We start from the raw sequence: 19,024 nt of genomic DNA, 5'->3' as shown, positions 1-19,024 counted from the left end.
CTGTTAGCCCCCTCCCCCTCCCTCATTTGATGCATTGCGACTTGGAAGGCTTCAAAGTTCCACCACATAGGGTGGCATATTGAAAAAAGTGTAATTAATGCCAGGGGCCAGGTTCTCACACAAAGAAAGCCTCCATCTCCACCATTTCCCCATCTGGCCCAGAGCCCAGTTGGGTGGCCTCCTGCCTCTCTGTCTGACCCCAGGCCTGGAAGAAGCAGAAGACGTAGAGAGAGGGTCTATCAGTGTCCTCAGCCAGCTGCCTGGAGGCCACACACCCCTGACTGCTGGAGCTCCTAGGTTACCCATCTTCCCATTATATATGGGGGAAATTTATGGGCCTGGGATGGTGGACCTCAGGATTTCTATCTTCCCAAAGGCCTGGGGATTGCCTGGGGAGGCCCCTGCCAAAGAAGAATGAGGTCAGAACCCTGGCTGACCTCTGAGAAGGTTTGTCCAAGGACTCTCTTGAAGCAAACACAATATCCCTGGACCAGAGTCTTAGCATCATCGATTTAGGGCTGGAAGGCATTCTGAGTCACAAAAGCCAACACCCTCATTTTACAGATGAAGACACTGAGGCACGAGCCATTAAATGACTTGCCCAAAGTCACACAGCTCATTTAGCCCAAGCTGCCACAGAGGGGCTTTCCTGACTCTGAGTCCAATACATACTACACTTGCTTTTCTTTGGAGGAGAAACAGTGGAGAAGAAAGGAGTTTGTGCCTGAGTACAGGCTAAGAGGGCCTTACTCCCTCTCCCAGGGGAAGGGAGCTAGGGGTAGAAGCAGCCTAATTATTTCCATGGGAAAGTGAGATCTCTATTTAGATTGTAAGCCACTAGGGGAAGAAGGAGAGCGAAGATATACAATCAGTTCTACAGAATTTTTATCTTCCCCCCTCCCTTTCATCCTTTCCTCCTTTCCTCTTCCTCTCTAGTGCTGAGCAAACCTAGAGTCTAGCCCCAGAGTTGGGTAGGAAGTGGGCTGGGCTGGGCTGGGCTGGGCTGACCCAGCTGGCTGGGTAGGCAGTGTTTCTGAGAGCAGAGGTTGCAGGGGAGAGGGAGGAGGGATGTACTGAGCTCAGGGTTATAGTTTAAGCACTAATCCAACCTCTTAATTTTATAGAGGAGGAAACAGGGTCCCAGAGAGGTTAAGTGATTTCCTAGGGTCACACATCTGCAATTTGCTGATTTGGGAAGGCCCTCAGAGCTGCCCAGCTAAGCACAAGTTTGCCTCTGTCCAGAAGACCTGGGACACTTGGCTGGGAGAGTATGTGTTTTGAGGGTAGGGAGAGGGAAGAGGCAGGAGTGGGTGACCCCTATAGCTTTCCATGGGGGAGGTATTTGGGGTGGGGAGTTCCAGCTGCAGAGAAAACCCAACAGTCCAACTATATCAGAATGAGTAGGGCTTCCCTGAGGGCCTCAGAGGAAGAGGGATACAAACCCAGTACCTGGTGGTACCTGGCAGTATCTGGGGAAGGGAGAGGGCCCAAAAGCTTTGATAATGTCAGTGAGGATTTTCTCCATGCCTTCTGCCAGGCAGTAGTCTCAGACTAAGGGAAAGGACACAGCTTAGTCTGCAGGTGGGGGCTCAGAGCCAACAATGATGAAAGTAATAGAATAACAGCATCTGATATTTATGTGGCTGACAAAGCATCTTAAAAATGTCACCTCGTTTTATCTCCAAAGCAAAGCACTGGGAGCAGTAACTGTCCCTCCTGACTTGATGGTGCTTTATGCTTTACAAAGAGTTTTCCTCCCATCAGTCCTGAGAGGTCCCAAGGATGGAGGGACAGAAAGGGGGCCGTATGAAAGCTAGAGTGGTCAGGGAAAAACTCCAGGCAGAGATGATGTGGAAACAGGCCTGGAGGGTGGGCAGGATTGGGATGATTAGAATAAGAATAGTAACATAAAGGAGAAGAAAATAGAAGAAGAAAACAGGCCAAGACAAGGGGTCAATATCTGGGGGGAGGTAGCAGGGATGGGGGCTCAGGTTAAAGCAGGCCTAGGAAACCTAAGGTCCTCTAGGTCCTCAAGGGCGGCCCTTTGATTCACAGTCCTCACTGCCCACACTTGAGGACCCAGAGGGCCACAGATTCCCCACCCCTGGAAAGGATGCAGTTGAAAGGCTTTCTGGAGTAGCCCACTGCTCTGCCAGTGTGTGGAGTTTGCCCTAAACTTAATGATTTTTCCTCAATGGAAGGTATGGGCAGCATGTCCTTTGCTCCCTGATTCAGTGGGAGGCAGGGGCCATACCCCCTGGCAATTCTTAGAATACAGGCATCTAAGTATAGATTTTTGCCTCCAAGTACCAAGGCCAGATGGGCAAATAGGTGGGAGAGAGAGAGTGTGTGTGTTTCTGTCTGTGCGTGTGTCTGTGTCTGTGTGTGTGTCTGTGTGTGTGTGAGTGTGTCTGTGTGTGTGTCTGTGTGAGTGTGGCCTCACCCCTCTGCTGATTGCCAATCTTGGTCATGTATCCCTCAACCCTTTCAGACACTGTTCAGCCCTCATTAACTTAGAAGAGTCTTTTCTTTGACTTTTAATTGGAGGCCACACAGAATATCTCATTGATGACAAAGTATTGATTTCACTTAAAAGAATGAGAACAAAGTCCTTTATTTACTTGGCAACTATGAGTTGGTGGCTACAGATTCCCTACCTGGCATGGAGGCTTGGGGCCCCCTGACTACTGACTTGCCCAGTGGGGAGGAAAGGGCACCAAGGCATAGAGAAATCACCCCCTGCTCCTGAGTTTCCCTTTCCTCTGGGGGACAAAAGGATTTTCCACCCCTGCATCTGATGAGGGGACCTTTGCGGCAGGGACAGAGAGAGCTGTGCAGTCCCGATCACTGCCTGTGACACCCTTGTCCCACAAATGAAGGTACTATGATCCACATCCATGCTCCAAGCACCATTTGTGAGGGCCCTGGCTGGGGTGGGGAGGAGGGGAATGATCCAGGCAGGAGGTGGGGGTGGGGAGTATATCTGGCCTGCCCCTTGTCAGACAAAAATAAGCATAGTCCTGAGGTGGGAGCTCTTGGGAAGGGGAGGGTCTTTCCCCAAGATGCACCTAAGGGTATTCAAGGTGAGGCTGTAAGGCCCCGTTGAAGCCCCCCACCTATGTGGAACTCACTCCTCCCCCGCCCCTGGTCCTTTCCCCCAGCGATGGTCAGAATCCCTGATAATCTTTGGCTTTCAGACCTGAGAAGGAAGGGAATCTGGCCATGTCACCTGCCCCAGTGATCCCAGGTGAGGGGAAGCATTGCGATAATCCAAGGCACCCCTCTCATTTTTGTAGGCATCTTGACTTTGAGTTCATTGTAGCCCCACCAGGATCCTTTAATAATTTAGGGGCAGGTGGTAATGTTTCTTCTCCCATGATACATATGGGGAAAACTGAGGCCCAGGGATGTGAAATGAGTTTGTGATGGAGAACAGATGAAAACTCCAACCTGGGGTAATTTTTCTTGGCTGGCACCGTATGGATGTGTGTGGGCCCCTGTCCTCAATGTCAGTGAGGGCCCTTTCCCATTGAGAGGTGCTGGAGAGCTGGGGGAGCCTTGCTCTTGCACACAAGGTGATGGGAGGCTGCAGGGATGAGAGGGATCACCGTGGCTGGCACTGGGCCCCAGCATCTTCAGCATGGTCACAGTTGTGTGCATTCCAGCGGATGTGAGAGCATCGGAGCAGGGAGATCTCATTGCCCCGGCACTTGACATTGTCTAGGAGGATGAGGCCCTGGCCTGGGCCATAGTGAGCCTCTCCAGGGGCTGCCAGGGCCTCCCCACAGCCGAGCTGGTGGCACACCACGCCCACAGCCCGCAGATCCCAGGCATCATCACAAACGGTGCCCCACTGACGCAGGAGGTACAGCTCCACCCGACCCTCACACCGGTGGCTGCCGTTTGCCAGACGGAGATGACCTAGATGGAAGGTGAAGGGGGAAGAAGAGGAAGAGGAGGAGGAGGAAGAAGAGGAAGAGGAGGAGGAGGAAGAAGAGGAAGAGAAGGAGGAAGAAGAGGAAGAGGAGGAGGAGGAAGAGGAGGAAGAAGAGGAAGAGGAGGAGGAGGAAGAAGAGGAAAAGAAGGAGGAAGAAGAGGAGGAGGAGGAAGAAGAGGAGGAGGAGGAAGAAGAGGAAGAAGAGGAGGAAGAAGAGGAAGAGAAGGAGAAGGAAGAAGAGGAAGAGGAGGAGGAGGAAGAGGAGGAAGAAGAGGAAGAGGAGGAGGAGGAAGAAGAGGAAGAGAAGGAGGAAGAAGAGGAGGAGGAGGAAGAAGAGGAAGAGAAGGAGGAGGAAGAAGAGGAAGAGAAAGAGGAAGAAGAGTGACAAGATGATGCATCCAAAGGTGAATGCGGACAGAGCACAAATATCTCCCCACCCCTCACCCTCAATCTGTATCCCAGAAACCAGACCCCAGGACACTGTCAGCTGGGACACACCAAGGATCAAGTGAGATGTGGTCCCTGCCCCCCAGGCCTTGGCCTGATGCAAGCAGCCCCATCTCCTGCCTATAGAAAGGCCCTGATCTGCTGAAAAGACAGTTCATGTCTTCAGGGAGCCTGAGCCTCAGGTATGGTGGAGGAAATATGTGGAAAAGAGATGGAAGGTATTTGAAAAAACCTATAAACAAGCGGGAATTAACGAGAGGAAAAATCAGCGTCTTGGAGGTGGAAGAAACCTTAGAGGTGGCTGAGTTCAGCCCTTGCCTGAAGAGTTCATCATCGCCAGCTCTTAGCATGGTGCCTGGCACACAGGTGCTTAAGAAAGGCTTGTCAAACAGCCTAATGTCTAATGTGGAAGGATCTGCAGATCCTATATTTGGTTGCATGCTGCCATGGTGGGGAGGGTGGGAAGGGGAGGGAGGGAGAGAAAATTTGAAACCCAGGGGATTGTGGAACTGAATCTTGCAAACTACAAGTAAATAAATTAATAAAGATAAAAAAATTTTTTTAAAAGAAAGGCTTGTTGATATTTTTGGCCGGTTCTAGAAATCCCTAGTTCTGTCCTCTGAGGAGCAAACAGAAGAAACGACAGTCTTTCAAACTTTTGAAGACAAATACCAAGTTCCCCTTATACTTTTTCTTTTCCAGGCTCAATATCCTTAGTTCTTTCAGTAGATCCCCATATTACATGATCAATATTTTCTTTTCTTTTCTTTTGCTTTTTGGAGGGGGGAGAGCAGGGCAATTGGGGTTAAGTGACTTGCCCAAGGTCACACAGCTAGTGAGTGTTAAGTGTCTGAGGCTGGATTTGAGATCGGGTCCTCCTGACTCCAGGGCCTGTGTTCTATTCACTGTGCCACCTAGCTGCCCCTCAATATTTTCTTAAAGGGAGCAGCTAGGTAGTGCAGTGCTGGACCAGAGTTCAAACCTGACTTCAGACACTTCCAAGTCACTTTTACCCTGGTTGCCTCAGTTTCCTCATCTATAAAATGAGCTGGAGAAGGAAATGGCAGACCACTCCAATATACTTACCAAGAAAATCCCAAATGGGGTCATGAAAAGCCAGACATGACTGAAAATGACTGAACAACAAAACTCCTTCCTAAAATGTGACATTCAGAACTAGACATAATATTCCTACGTATCCCCAAGTCTAGGTCTAGATACAGTGGGACTCTTTACCTCTCGCTGAACACTGGACTTCTGCTAGTGAATCCTTGAGACCACCCATGCTTCTGCCTAGCATCTTCCACTTTTAGCTTGAGCTTGTGGTCAGCACAAGCACATGCATTTCCCCCACTAGACTCTTAGGGAAAGGGAAGAGATTGGCTGTGCCTCTTCAGGCTTGATCTATCAGATCATTCCTTCCCTATATTCCTTCCCTAGACCCTTTTCCAGTCCCCTTCTCTAGGACTTTGTGATAATTGTAGGCTGTGAGCTGGACTGGACCTCAGAAGCCTGACTGACCCATTTTATAGATGAGGAAACAGACCCTGTCCAGGATTTGAATCCAAATCTCCTGACTCCCAGCCCAGTTCATTGCACCACCCTCTAGTCTAGGGGGAGGGGGCCAGGTTGCACCACTCACTCACCTTCCCTGGGAGGTGCACTGGCTACCACCTTTGTTGTAGTCTCAGGAACATCCTGCCAGACCTGTAGTCCTGACTCCTCCACCCCTGGTTCTGTGAGAAAGAGTGGGGGGAGGCAGACCAGGGAGGAATATGGGCCATTCAGAGCAGAACAGGAAGCCACAGCATTCAGGAAGGGGGAAGGGAAGAGAATAAGTGTTCATGGAGTACCTACTCTGTGCCAGCCCCTGTGATGAGAGCTTCAAAAATATCGTCCCCATTTTACATTGAGGAAATTGAGGCAGACAGAGTGGGGGTGTTGCCCAGGGGCACATAGCTAAGTGTCTGAGGCTGGAGTTGAATTCAGATCTTCAGACCTAGTCCTATTTGCCCCCCTGCCTCTAATTCTGATTCTAGGGAAGGAATCCTCTGATGTGGGCAGCCCACTGCAGCCACAGGGGGTGGGGAGTCTTTCCCAAGGCCACCATTTTTCTTGATGAGAGATCCTTAAAATTCCTCTTCTTGACAAAAAGGCATGAGCTGCCTCTCTCCTTCCTCCCATCCCTGCAGGATGTCTCTCAATCCTGGGTCTGTGGGAACTGAGTCATGGAGACGGTCCCTATTCCCTTTCATCCCAAGTGAAGGGCGGAGCCAGAGTGGCCCCGCCCACAGCAGATGGGACCAGAGGATCTAGAGCCATCTAGGCCACGCCCCTTTTCCTGGATAAAGAAACTATGGTCCAGAGATGGGGAAATGACCCCACACAGTCATACAAGTAGCATGGAGGAGCTAGGAATCACATATAGGCCTCTGACTCCCCAAACAGCGCTGGGTTCAAATGTTACCGGCATGCTTACGACCGGCATGAATTGGGCACTGCATCCTGGGCATCGGCTTCTCCGTCTCAAAGGACAGGGTAGGCCTAGCCAGCCTCTGAGGCCCCTTTCAGGCTCCAGCACCCCTGTGACCCCGTTCCATTGTATCACAAGTTTAGGGGGATGGGTTAAGCAAAAGGGAGAAGGGAGAGAGAAATGGATCCTGAGGGTCTGGAACATGAGACTGACTCTTCATAATTAGGTATCAATTAATCAAGGGGACAATTTTATAGTGAGACGGGGGTAGAGTAACCTGAATTCCAGGGACTGAAGGGAGAGAGTTGGCTGAGAGGGACAGGAGGAAAGACTAAATGTTGGTATGATCAGGAAGCCAGAACAGCCATAAAGGAAGAACTGGGCTTGGTACCTAAGGAAGCTTTCCTTCTGGGATTGACCTCTGTCTTGTTCCCTCCTTTCCATTCCCATGAGCCATGGGTGTTGGCTTCCCTCCTCTCTCTGTCCTCAAACGTTTGGTGCCTCCCTTCTCCCACCCCATTCCCACTCACCCCTGCAGATGGCACCTGCATCCTCATGGTGTCCACAATTATGCTGGCCCCAGCCCAAATGGAAGCAGTCTTCGAGGTGGGTCTCCGTGCCTGTGCAGTCCACATTGTCCAGCAAGACAGGGCCCTTCCCATAGCCAAAGTAGGCCAGAACGGTGGCCCCCACAGCTCGCCCACAGCCCGCCTCCCGGCACGCTACCTGGGCATCAGCAAAATCCCAGTCATCATCACACACCGTACCCCAGCGGCTTTCATGGAGAACCTCCACACGACCCTGGCAGGGGCCATTCCCACTGACCAAGCGAAGGCGGCCACCTAGGAGGTAGGACAGGGCTGGAGGAGACACAGACACCCCAAGTCTTTCCCCTCCAAGACTTGGCTTTCTAAGGATTTCCAAGCCTGGGGCAGGAGAGGATCCAAAGCTCCTTCATGTCAGAACTGCCCCCTCCCTGGCTCTCATCTAGCCCAGGGGAGCCCACTTACTTTTCTTTCCTGGGCCCATGGTAAGGATGGTAGTTTCCCTAGTGGGTTCCGCAGCAGCTTCAGTTACTGAAAAGACCACAGGCCTGAGAAGGTTCTGGAAGCAAGAGGCCCCTTGGCTTCCTGCCAGGGGCTAATAATGATCATGGGCATAGGATGGGGACTAAGCAGAGGGAAGAGTCTGAAGGACAGACCTACTGACCAAGAACCCTGAAAACAATCTCTGGTAAAGCCTCGGCCCTTAGCCCTAGGACCTCATCCAACCCCATCCTTTATCTTCTGATCAGACGCTTCCCCTTGACCTTCCCCTACCCCAGCTTCACCCAACTAGTAAGGAAGAAGATAAACTCCCATGTTCCTGACTCCCCATCCAGGGCTCCATCTACCACACCTAGCTGCTCTGTGGGTAATTATCATTATTAGCCAGAGGCAGTCATGGTAGTGAAAGGGCTCGAACTTTGGAGTCCCAGGTCCTGGGTTCAATTTCATCTACCACCCATGTGACCTAGAGCAAAGCATTTAACCTTACAGTTTCCTGATCTGTAAAACCAGAGGGTTGGGCCAGTCTCTGAAATGCCTTCCCACTCTAAAGCCATAATCCATTTGTCTCCTGCTTCCTTTCCTGGAGTCTGGGATCTCATCCTAAGACTTTGGGGGCCATCTCTTAGTCCTGGCCCCATAGGGACCAAGCCAGGGAGAGATCCCAGGTAAGTTCTCTGAAATTCTACAGCCCAAATAAAGGTAAGGGCAGCTAGATGCAGTGGAGAGAGCACTGGGCCTAGAGTGAGGAAGACCTGAGTTCAAATCTGGCCTCAGACACTTACTAGCTGCATGACCCTGCCAAGTCACTTAATTTCTGCTTGCCTCAGTTTCCTCATCTATAAAGCGGGGATAACAGCACCTATCTCCCAGGGTTGTTATGAGGATCCGGTGAGATAATCATTGTGAAGCATTTAGCACAGGGCTTGCCATTTAGTAAGTGCTATATAAATGTTAGCTACCATCATCATCACCATCACATAGAAATGATCCTGGGACAAGTCACTATCTGTTATATTTTTTTACTCAGAGACTATTGTGCAGGTGAATAAAATCATTGCTTTTGTGGTTGAAATAATTATTTTAAACCAACCCTAATCCCACTCTCAAATTTGGCCTCATTCTTATGTCCTCAACTTCACACTCGAGTCTAACCCCCCCTCACTGTCCCAAATCAGCCCTCAAACACTGTGCTCCCAACCTTACTCCATATCCTGTTTCAAGGTCACATGAAATCCTAATTTTATTTTATTTATTTTATTGTTCTTTGGAGGGGGGAGGGCAGGGCAATTGGGGTTAAGTGACTTGCCCAAGGTCACATGGCTAGTAAGTGTTAAGTGTCTGAGGCCAAATTTGAACTCAGGTTCTTCTGACTCCAGGGTCTGTGCTCTATTCATTGCACCACCTAGCTGGCCCAAAATCCTAATTTTAGCCCCAGATTCTAATCACATCCCAAGGTGGGTCCCAATTTAACCAAATGCAAACTCCAACCTTAGTCCCCTATTCTTTCTCCAATTCTGTTACAGTTATAATTATTATAGTTTAGTAAGGCTAGCTCACATTTATACAATCCTTTAAGGTTATCCCATTGGGATGATGGGATAATTATCCAAATAATGGGAGATTATTCCATTCTATCCTCACACTAATCCTATGAAGTAAGTGCTTCTAGCCCCTCCCTCTAGGGTTAGGGACCATTTTAAAAAGTCTCCTGAGGGGCCACTAGGTGGCGCAATGGATAGAGTGCTGATCCTGGAGTCAGGAGGACCTGAGTTCAAATACAGCCTCAGACACTTACTAGCTGTGTGACCCAGGACAAGTTACTTCACCCCAAGCTGTGGCATATTGCCAGGGGTGGGCAGGTATCTATAAAAGTCCCAACCCTTATCATACACTGGGCTATTCGGGATCTCCTATAGCCCAGCCCTGCCCTACCTTTCCAGTCTCTCCTCCATGAACCCTCCACTCCAGTCAATTTAGAATTATTGTATACTTGATAGTAGAAAGGACCTCGGAGTCCACCGAATCACACTCCTTCATTTTACAATTGTTTCCTTGATACTGCCCAGTTTTCCCCTCCCTCAGTTTCCCTTCCATCCCCATGAAGATTTCTACCTTCAAGTTCTGAGGCTCTGGCTGTTTCTGCCTCCTGGGGTGGTACCCACTCCCTCCTGTCTGAATCCTACCTACCCTGAACTCCTTCACTGACCAAGGCAGCCCAAATGATCTTTGATCCTACTTCCTCTCCCTCCTTCTCTTCCAGGGATGGGGATTTATCAGAACCTATGCTGTATGACTAGCTCTCTTTCCATGGATATGCCATTGACTGACCAACTAAATGTTAAGGTTAGGGGAGAAGCTAATCATGTCCTCCCCCAAATAATCCAGCTTTCCCTTAATTCTGACACCCACTCAGCTCCACACTGATAGCTAAACTATGGATCCCCTGACTAGAGGTTCAGTGTAGGGATCTGCTCAGGCAGGAAATGCCCCGGAGCTGTCCAGCACAGGGGGTTGAGGAAGCTGTCTTCTTCCCCCTTACCTGTGACTGGTTCAGTGAGCCTGACCTTGCCATCATGGGTGACCAGGGATGGTGATGACATAACAGTGGGGACACTACGTCCTATAAAAAGAACAGGAGAAAATGAGGTCTGAGATCCTCCATGGACCAATAAGCAGTTAAGGGACATGTGCTACCCCGGCCAGCGACTTTATCCATGTAGGAACCTCCCAGTTCCCAAGAGGGAACTCCCTCTTCAGACACAGATCCACACAATCTTAAGGCATTGCCTAGGGCACTGAAAGGGTAAGCAGCTTTAGAGCAGAATAATTCACTGGAAGTAGCTCCAACTGGGTAGTCAGAGGACCTTGGTTCAAATCCTAACTGATATTTTGTAAGTTACTTTGACTCTCTGAGCCTCAGTTTCCTCCTCTGTGAAATAAGGAGGTCGGACTAGGTGACCTCCAGGGTCCCTTCCAGCTCCAGCTCTAGGAGCCTATGACTTGTTCAGGGTCACACAGCCAGTGCATGTCAGGCAGAGATCTTCCTTACTCTGAAGTCAGCTTTCTAGCCATTATTCTATCTTTTTCCTGGGTAATCCTGGGACCTTTTGGAGTAAACTCATATCACTAGATTAGTGGAATAAATTAACTGGGGAACTCTGGGAAGCAATGTTTCAGTTACAACTCACCTTTGGGGTCAAACCCAACCCTCCCAGGAGTAGCCCAATAGTCCCTGCTTGCTTTCTACCCCTCCCATCAGCACCTTGTTCGTACACATATCTAGGGGAGTGAAGCATGGAAAAAAGAAAAAGAAGAAACTCAATGCCTCTCCTCATTGGCAGAGCCCCAGGAATTGATGTTGCCCAGCTGGCTAATAAGAGATGCCAGGCAATGATTAACATTAGAGACAATAATCAGCAGATCCAGCAGAAATGTGGAGTGTGCATGGGGAGGGAGGAGATAGGCTGGTACACATCAGCTCCTGCCCGGAGGCAAAATCCCAGTCATTCAGAGCCACTTCCTTTCCACACAGAGCCAGTGCCCACAGCACCCACAGGGGTGCTCTGTGCCTGGTTGTCCTGGGTCAGTTTCTTCCCTTCTCTCCATTAGATAGAGAAGGGATGGGGCTAGTCCTTCACTAAGCAGGATGACTGTTTCTTCCATGGACAGGAGAAGTAAGAAAGCACTTCTCCCCAACCAAATCCTGCTGAAAGGAATTCTTGCCACCAGTGTGCCCCAGGGCCTCCAAATGTCTATTAGTTTTTTACTCCCTTGGAGGAAGGCATTAACTTCTGAAGGCTCAAGTGATCATGAAAGTAAGGTCCCTGGCAGGGGAGGTTCAGTTCACCACCTGGTGAGGTGGGGACTATCCCTTCTCTATTACAGGCCTAGGGGAGGCAGTTTATGGGGGAAATATGGCTGACCCCATAGCAGAGCCCTGGGGGGTTAGGGTTGGCACAGCTCAAAGGATGGGTGAATTTGGACTTGGGGGTAGCAGGGAGGAGAGAAGGAAAGAGGAATGAGAAAATGGGCAGCACCCTGAGAAGAAGTGGGACCTGGCTAGCAATGAAAGTGGGTGATGACCAGATCACATCTCCAAATGCTGAATGCTGACCTTGAGCCCACTTTGGCAAAAATAAGCTTAATGGATTTTCAGTGTGACCTTAGGAAAAGGGCTCAGTGCCAGGGACTCAAGGGGCAGGGATGGCACTGGAACTTCAAGGTGGAGTAGCCTTCGGTATGAAACCAAGACAATCATGAATATGATTGCTATGATTATTTTTTACAATCTTTTACATCCATATAGTGCTCTTTGGTTTACAGGGGGTTTTCCCAGTGTGGTATAAAGAAGACTAGAAAATCCCAGATTTGCCACTTCTTAGCTGTGTGACCTTAGACAAGTAACTTAACCTCTCTGGACCTCATCATCCTGATCTGCAAAATAAAGGCTTTGGACTGAATGGTTCCTAAGACCAAGTGTATCTCAGACATTGTGATTCTGTGATCTCATTTGATTCTTACAACCCTGAAGGGGAGACAGGATCAAAGGATCCTATAGTTAGAGCTGGAAGGGACCGTAGGGTCCATCAGGTCCAATCCTCTTACTTTGCAGATGAGTAAACTGAGTCAGAATGGTTTAAGTGACTTGCCCTGTCCCATAGCTGGTAAAGGTCTGAGGTCCTCCTGACTCTAAGGTCAGTATCCTATGAATCATGCTATCTTTGGCAGATGTCACTGTTCCTGAGACCCAGAGAGAAGCTGGATAGCCCAAGGTCCAGTGGATGGCAGAACTGACCCTTAGACCCAGACCTCCTACTTGCTAGTTCAGGCCTCTTCCCTCTAGAATACATTGTGGAGGGTTTGGTACAATAAAATATTGTCTCCCTGGCACATAGGAAGCACTTAAGAAATGCTTGTTGCTGATTGGCACTCCTCTTCCAGTACCTGAGCAGATGACGCCAGCATCCTCGTGATGCCCACAGTTGTGGATGCCCCACCCCAGGCTGGGACATGCTGCCAGGCGCAGCTCTCGGCCATCGCAGTGGACATTGTCTAGGAAGATATGACCGGTGCCATAGCCAAAGTAGGCATTGGTCTTAGAAGCCACAGCACTGCCGCAGTCCAGTTGGCGGCAGACCACGGTGGCATCTGGGAGCCCCCAGTCATCATCACACACAGTGCCCCATGTGCCACCATGCAGGATCTCCACTCTGCCTTGACAGGGGTTGGCACCTCTCACCAGGCGAATGCTGCCATCACCTGGGAATGGTCAAGGAATAGGAAAGAATTCTATCCATAATGCCATTTACCTTACAACCCACAACCATGCTTCATGCATTGTCCTGCCAATCCACAATATATCACAACGCTTATACAGTGCCAAGTGGTCCCTTCCCACTCATAACTTCCTAAGAGCCTCTCCTGTCCCAGCCAACTAGGGAGGGCAAGATCAAAAGATCTGCCCAGGAAAGATTACCTTTCCTAAAACATCATTCTGATCACATCATGTCCAGGTTTGTTATTCTTTATTTCCTTCCTAGAGTTCTGTGTTCCAGACAAATTGGTTTGCTTACTGTTCCCCATACAAAACATTCCTTCTTCCCTCCAAGTCTTCATACCTACTGGCCCTCACACCTCAAATGAACTCCCCCCTCATCTCTATCTCTTAGAATTATTTGAATCAGGGGTGGCCAGGTGGCTCAGCAAGTAAGAGCACCAGCTCCAGTGTCGGGATGACCTGGATCAAATCCGAGCTCAGATACTCAGCACCACACCCAGAAATAACTGGCTGTGTAACCTTGAGCAAGTTACTCCTGCTCAAGGCATCTCCAGATTCCTCCAGTTGCTGATTCTTTTTCCCAAAGTTACTTCATGTTTATTATTTATTAGTATTATGTATTTACTTAAAATCATAGATCTAGAGGGGAAGAGATTCCCCAGGACCATCTGGTTCAATGCCTTTATTTTTATGGCAAACAGAAGGCCCACAGGGCACAGTGACATGCCGGAATTATCATTTCTTCCAGTAGAATGTATGCTTCTTGAGGGCAAGGCTTATTTGCTTTTCAGCAAAGTGCCTGGCACATAGTACACACTTAATGAATGTTTACTGGATGAATGAATGGATGAAACCAGCTCAGCAGGCTAGGAACCAGGGGAATATTCCCCAGTCACCTACCTATCCCATTCTTCAGGGGGACGGTGGTGGGGGCTCTGCTCGTTAGCACTTTCCTGGCCAGTGTTGGTAAGATTTCTGAGGAGGGAAAACATTGGGGTGAGGGGGGAATAGCTGAGCTGCTGTGCTGAGTCCTGGGGAATCTTGTATTCATCCCTGGGGGTCTTACCTGCCCCAAGGAACCCTGGATGGGAAATATCAGCTTCTCAGAATTGTAATGGGGGAGACAAATGCGGCAGTCATTGACTGGGAAGAGGGACCTGGGTTCCAAAAATCCCAAAGAACTATCTCATAGATTCTCTAGGACAGTGTGACCACAAACACAAGATGAGAGGGTGTGTATGTGTGAGAGAGAGACACAGAGACAGAGACAGAGACTGAGAGACAGAGAAAAGAAAGTTGGAGAGAGTGACAGAGACAAAAGAGAGAAAGAGGCAGATCTAAACATAGAGACAGAAATAGGATGAGAGACAGAGAAACATACACACAGAGATGTTTTGGCCCCAGGCAGCCTTGGAAATTTTCTAAGACTAAGATCACTTCTGGGACCTAGTAAATTCTGATGAAATTTTACCCTGCAAACACTCTGAACAGAGGGGAGAATTCTTGAGCAATAGGAAGAACTGGGGAAAAGGCAGTTCTTTGCCCAGAGAACATAACCACCCAGGGTGGGAAGGAACCCTTTTGCTAACCTTTTATTCACCTTTTCATCCATCCCCCTGCCCTCAGGCAAGACAACCCCCCAAATTCCCCATGTTGTCTTCAGAGCCCTCAATTGGAAATTAGGAGACATGAGTTCAAATTCCAGTCTTGCCACTAATTGACTATGGGACCATGGGCAGATCACTTTTTTTTTTTTTCTGAGTCTCACTTTCTTCCATATAAACTGGAGGCAATAATTCTTTTCCCCCTCACACAGTTATCATTGCACTGAAGAACAAATGAAAAATCCCCTTCCAGTGTGAGGAATCATTATTTTTAAAGAACTTTCAAGAAGAATCTGATCAAAGTGTTTTAGATGTGGGACATCAGAGATTGTGAGCTATTTGAGGCCAAGGATGGAATCTTTAGGCACCTTCTTGGTGTCTCTAGCCTCTGGTGAAGTACCCTAAATAGAATAGGTTCTCAGTATGTCCTTGCCGATCATAATACAGCTAGGGAAACTGAGGCCTGGGAAAGTCAAAGGACTTGCCCAAGGTAATGGTGGAACCAGGAGGAGAACATGGGTGAGCCTTGGCTCCCAATTCAAGGATTTTTCCACTATGCCTCACTCTCTTTTCTTCCTCATCTCTCTTCCCAGACCCCAGTTCCCAGTTAGATGAGAAGGGACCACGTGGTTCTAAGGTCCCCTGATGGTTCCCCCTTCACCCCACTCACCATCGCACATGACAGCCACATCCTCATAGTGATAGCAGTTATGGACACCCCAGCCGTGGCTCCCACACTCACTCAGGGCCGCCTCCTGTCCCTTGCAGTCCACATTGTCCAGTTGGATGGGGCCCCGGCCTTGGCCGAAGGCAAGGGGCAAGGGCACGGGCAAGGCATACCCGCAGCCCAGCTGGCGGCAGACTACATTGGCATCAACCACGTCCCAGTCATCATCGCACACGGTCCCCCAGGAACCATTGTACAGGATCTCCAGCCGGCCCTGGCAGCGGCTGGGTCCCCCCACCAGCCTCACCTCTGGGGACAGAGGGGGGCCAGGGGAGGGGAGGGAGCTTACTTCAGGGTAGGGCAGAGGGCAGTTCTCAGAGCAGGCCAAGATTGGAGAAGCACCCAGATCCCCAAACTATGGGATTCCCAAACCTCCTTACCTATCCCTGGTCCTCCCACCTGGTCAGGGCATTTTAAAATTCATGCTTCCCACCCCTAGCCACATGTTTGGTCCTTCATCCCATTTAGGCCATGGTCATTAGAAAGCTAACCATACTCTTAGCATGGCCCCACCCATCAGGCTTTCGATGTTTGAGATGTAAAAGGGAAAATGAAGAAGGACAAAGTCACTATACTTAGGTTATCCTTAGAGGCCCATTGGTGGGGCTCTGTCACTGACTCAATCACTGTGAGCCTTTCCCATTATATGGTCTCAATTTACCTCATCTGTAAAATGGGGACAGACATAACTTTTTTATTTAATATTCTGGGGTGGGGGCCTGAGTGAAGGACCCTCCAGTTTGGCTTGGAAGAAGGGAGGCCCATGGCTTGGATCTAGGAGGGAACCCCATCACCCCACCCCACTCCATAGAAGGTCCTACCTGGAAATGGCAATGGAGTAGGCTGCAGAGTGCTGCCTGAAATAGAATGGAGAAGATCAGATTGGTCTGTCCCATTAGGCAATGTACCCAAGGAGTGTCACTGCTCCTTGAGTGTGTAGTTAACCCATTGCTTTTCACGTAGGTCTCATTTCTGTTCCCACTACAACTATATAAACTCAAGGCATCAACAAATCATGCCTGGATTATTACAACAGCCTCCTAATTGGCTTCCCCACCTCATCTTTCCCCTCTCCAATGAATAGGTCATGAAATCACTAGCAACATTTTCCTAAATCACAAATGAGATCATGCCATTGCCTCACTCTGAAACTTTCAATGGCTCCCCACTTTCAACTTAATAAGGTTCAACCTCCTTAGCTTGCAAGGTTCTCCAGAATCTGCCTTCAACTTACCTTTCCAGTCTCTACTATTTTCCTAGTGTTCGAGACAGATGAGGGCACTCAGGACTCCTTCAACACATCATACCCTTTGTTCCAATGGCCCACTTTCCTACTCCCTCCCCTTTCTGGCTTCCCTCAAATCATTATCTCCCCAAACCTTCAAAAGTCTTCAAACTGCAAAAGTTTTGAGTAACCTCCTATGTGAAGTTTCCCTGCTTTTCCCTTTCCCCAGAGAAGCAAGTTCTCCCTCCCCTGAATTCTCCACATCCTTTGGCTCTACCCTTCACGACACTGGTCCCATTCTGTCTCAGATCCTCACTTGTTGCATCCCTTACTAGACCATGTCCTTCTTCAAGTCAGAGATGGCTTCAGTCATCTTTATATCTCCTATAAGACCCAAGACAATTGCCCTGCCAGTCAATCAAACACCATACGCTCATTAGGCAGCTCTTATGCATCAGGTTCTGAGATGGGCTCTGGTGATACAAAGATGGAAATGACATGGTCCCTGTCCTTGAGGAGCTTACAGTCATCCCATAAAGAGGAAGGATCTAGCCACATACAAAAAGTGGTGCAGTAGATAGAGTGTAGGGCCTGGAGTCAGGAAGACCTGAGTTCAAATCTGGCCTCAGATACTTCCTAGCTGGGTGACCCTGGGCAAGTCACTTCACCCTGTTAGCCTCAGTTTCCTCATCTGTCAAATGATCTAGAAAAGGAATTGGCCAACCACTCCTGTATCTTTACCAAGAAAACCCCCAAAGGGGGTCATGGAGAGTCAGACATGACTGAAATAAGTGAACAGTAACAACCCTGAGGGGAAAGGCACCAAAATCTGGGGTTCTAAGAAAGGATTCATGGAAAAAAAGGTCTTTGAGATCTTGAAGGAAACCAGAGATTCCAAGGGGCAAAGGTGAGGAGGGAGAGCATTCTAGACAAGGGGGAGAGTGAGTGCAAATGCACAGAGGTGGGCAATGGCGTGGCCAATTTGTCTGGGATCACAGAACTTTAGAAAAGGACGAAGGTGGGATAAGGCTGGAACAGTAGGATGGGCTGAGGCTGCCAAGAATTTTAAATGCCACACTGAGGAGCTTATATATGAGGCTGAGGTGAGAGGAAGTCACTGGAGTTTATTAAGTAGGTGGGGCCTAGCATGACCAGACCTGTACTTTGGCTCCTTGGCAGCTGTAGAGGAGGGATGGGGCTGAGGAAGTCAATAAGTAATTTGTTGAATGAATGGACTTGATTTTGGAATTGAAAATGCCTCCTTCACGTAGACTTCTCTGCTTAGCCCCAGCTTTCCCTAGAGTCCTGAGACTGGATCCCTTTCTTGCCTTCACTTTATATTACAACTGTTTGTGAAATTGCCCCACCCACCAGCTAGAATGTAAGCTCTCTGAGGGCAAGGGCTAGATCAGCATTGTCTTTGTATCTATGGCCCTTAGAATGTTACTTTGTGTACTGTTCATTGTTCTTCCAAAAGACAGTTATGGTAGCACTGAGATTCTACCTAGTTCCTAATTGAATTACACAATTATATTCGTTGAAAATCCACATCTTCAGATTTTCATTCTGCCTTCATCTCCACCTCCTGCTCATTGGAAACTTACTCTGTCCCAGAACCACCCTGGACTCCTGGGTCTTCTCCTGCCCCATACAGGTCTCCCGCTCCAGGCCATCTCCATACAACCTCCGTTTTCTTTTCTTTTCTTTTCTCTTCTCTTTTCTTCTTTTCTTTTCTTTTCTTTCCTTTCCTTTTCTTCTTTTCTTTTCTTTTCTCTTCTCTTTTCTTCTTTTCTTTTCTTTTCCTTTCCTTTCCTTTCCTTTCTTTCCTTTCCTTTCCTTTTTTTTTATCTTTTCTTAGGAGGAAAGGAAGGGCAATTGAGGTTAAGTGACTTGCCCAAGGTCACATGACTAGTAAGTGTTAAGTGTCAGAAGATGTGAACCACCACACCCCTGCTCTCCTTCAATTCCATCCAACCAACATCTTCCTCTCTACTCCCCTCTTTTCACCAGTGTCTCAAGTCCTAGGAGCCTAAGATTTAGAATCAGGAGGCTCTATATTGGGTATCTAGCCCAGCTATCTCCAGGAAAGAAAGAGACTTGCTCAAGGTCACATGTCTTCTCAGTTGCAAAAATGTCATTCAAACCTAGGTCTACTTCCCCTCTGCCATCCCCAACTCTGGGAGGAAAGTGACTGACACCAATATTCACAATGAGGGATTGAGGATGTTCTCCCTGAGGGTGGAGGGCAAGGCAGAGGGAAGAAGGGAAAGAGGTCAATGCTTTC

At 48.9% G+C, this 19,024-nt stretch overlaps 1 protein-coding gene across 1 annotated transcript in view; it reads right to left on the bottom strand.

The window, feature by feature from the left end:
• Positions 1 to 2,493: 2,493 nt before the first annotated feature.
• Positions 2,494 to 19,024, bottom strand: part of SSC4D (scavenger receptor cysteine rich family member with 4 domains) — a 29,626-nt gene continuing 13,095 nt past the window's right edge. The window contains exons 3-11 of the mRNA XM_069089170.1: positions 16,337 to 16,372; positions 15,459 to 15,764; positions 14,085 to 14,159; positions 12,851 to 13,165; positions 10,446 to 10,526; positions 7,868 to 7,933; positions 7,388 to 7,699; positions 6,031 to 6,120; positions 2,494 to 3,921 (exon numbers count right to left, since the gene is read on the bottom strand). Of these exons, the coding sequence (XP_068945271.1) occupies positions 3,605 to 3,921; positions 6,031 to 6,120; positions 7,388 to 7,699; positions 7,868 to 7,933; positions 10,446 to 10,526; positions 12,851 to 13,165; positions 14,085 to 14,159; positions 15,459 to 15,764; positions 16,337 to 16,372 (1,598 nt within the window). The 3' untranslated portion in view covers positions 2,494 to 3,604. The remainder of the gene's footprint in view (positions 3,922 to 6,030; positions 6,121 to 7,387; positions 7,700 to 7,867; positions 7,934 to 10,445; positions 10,527 to 12,850; positions 13,166 to 14,084; positions 14,160 to 15,458; positions 15,765 to 16,336; positions 16,373 to 19,024) is intronic.

This window comes from Petaurus breviceps, unplaced genomic scaffold (genome assembly GCF_028583685.1).
Source record: "Petaurus breviceps papuanus isolate PSGF00001 unplaced genomic scaffold, PetGlider_PUasm1.0 186, whole genome shotgun sequence".
Lineage (NCBI taxonomy): Eukaryota > Metazoa > Chordata > Mammalia > Diprotodontia > Petauridae > Petaurus > Petaurus breviceps.
Note: the sequence above shows the minus strand (reverse complement) of the source record. Positions and strands in the feature narration are given on the sequence as shown.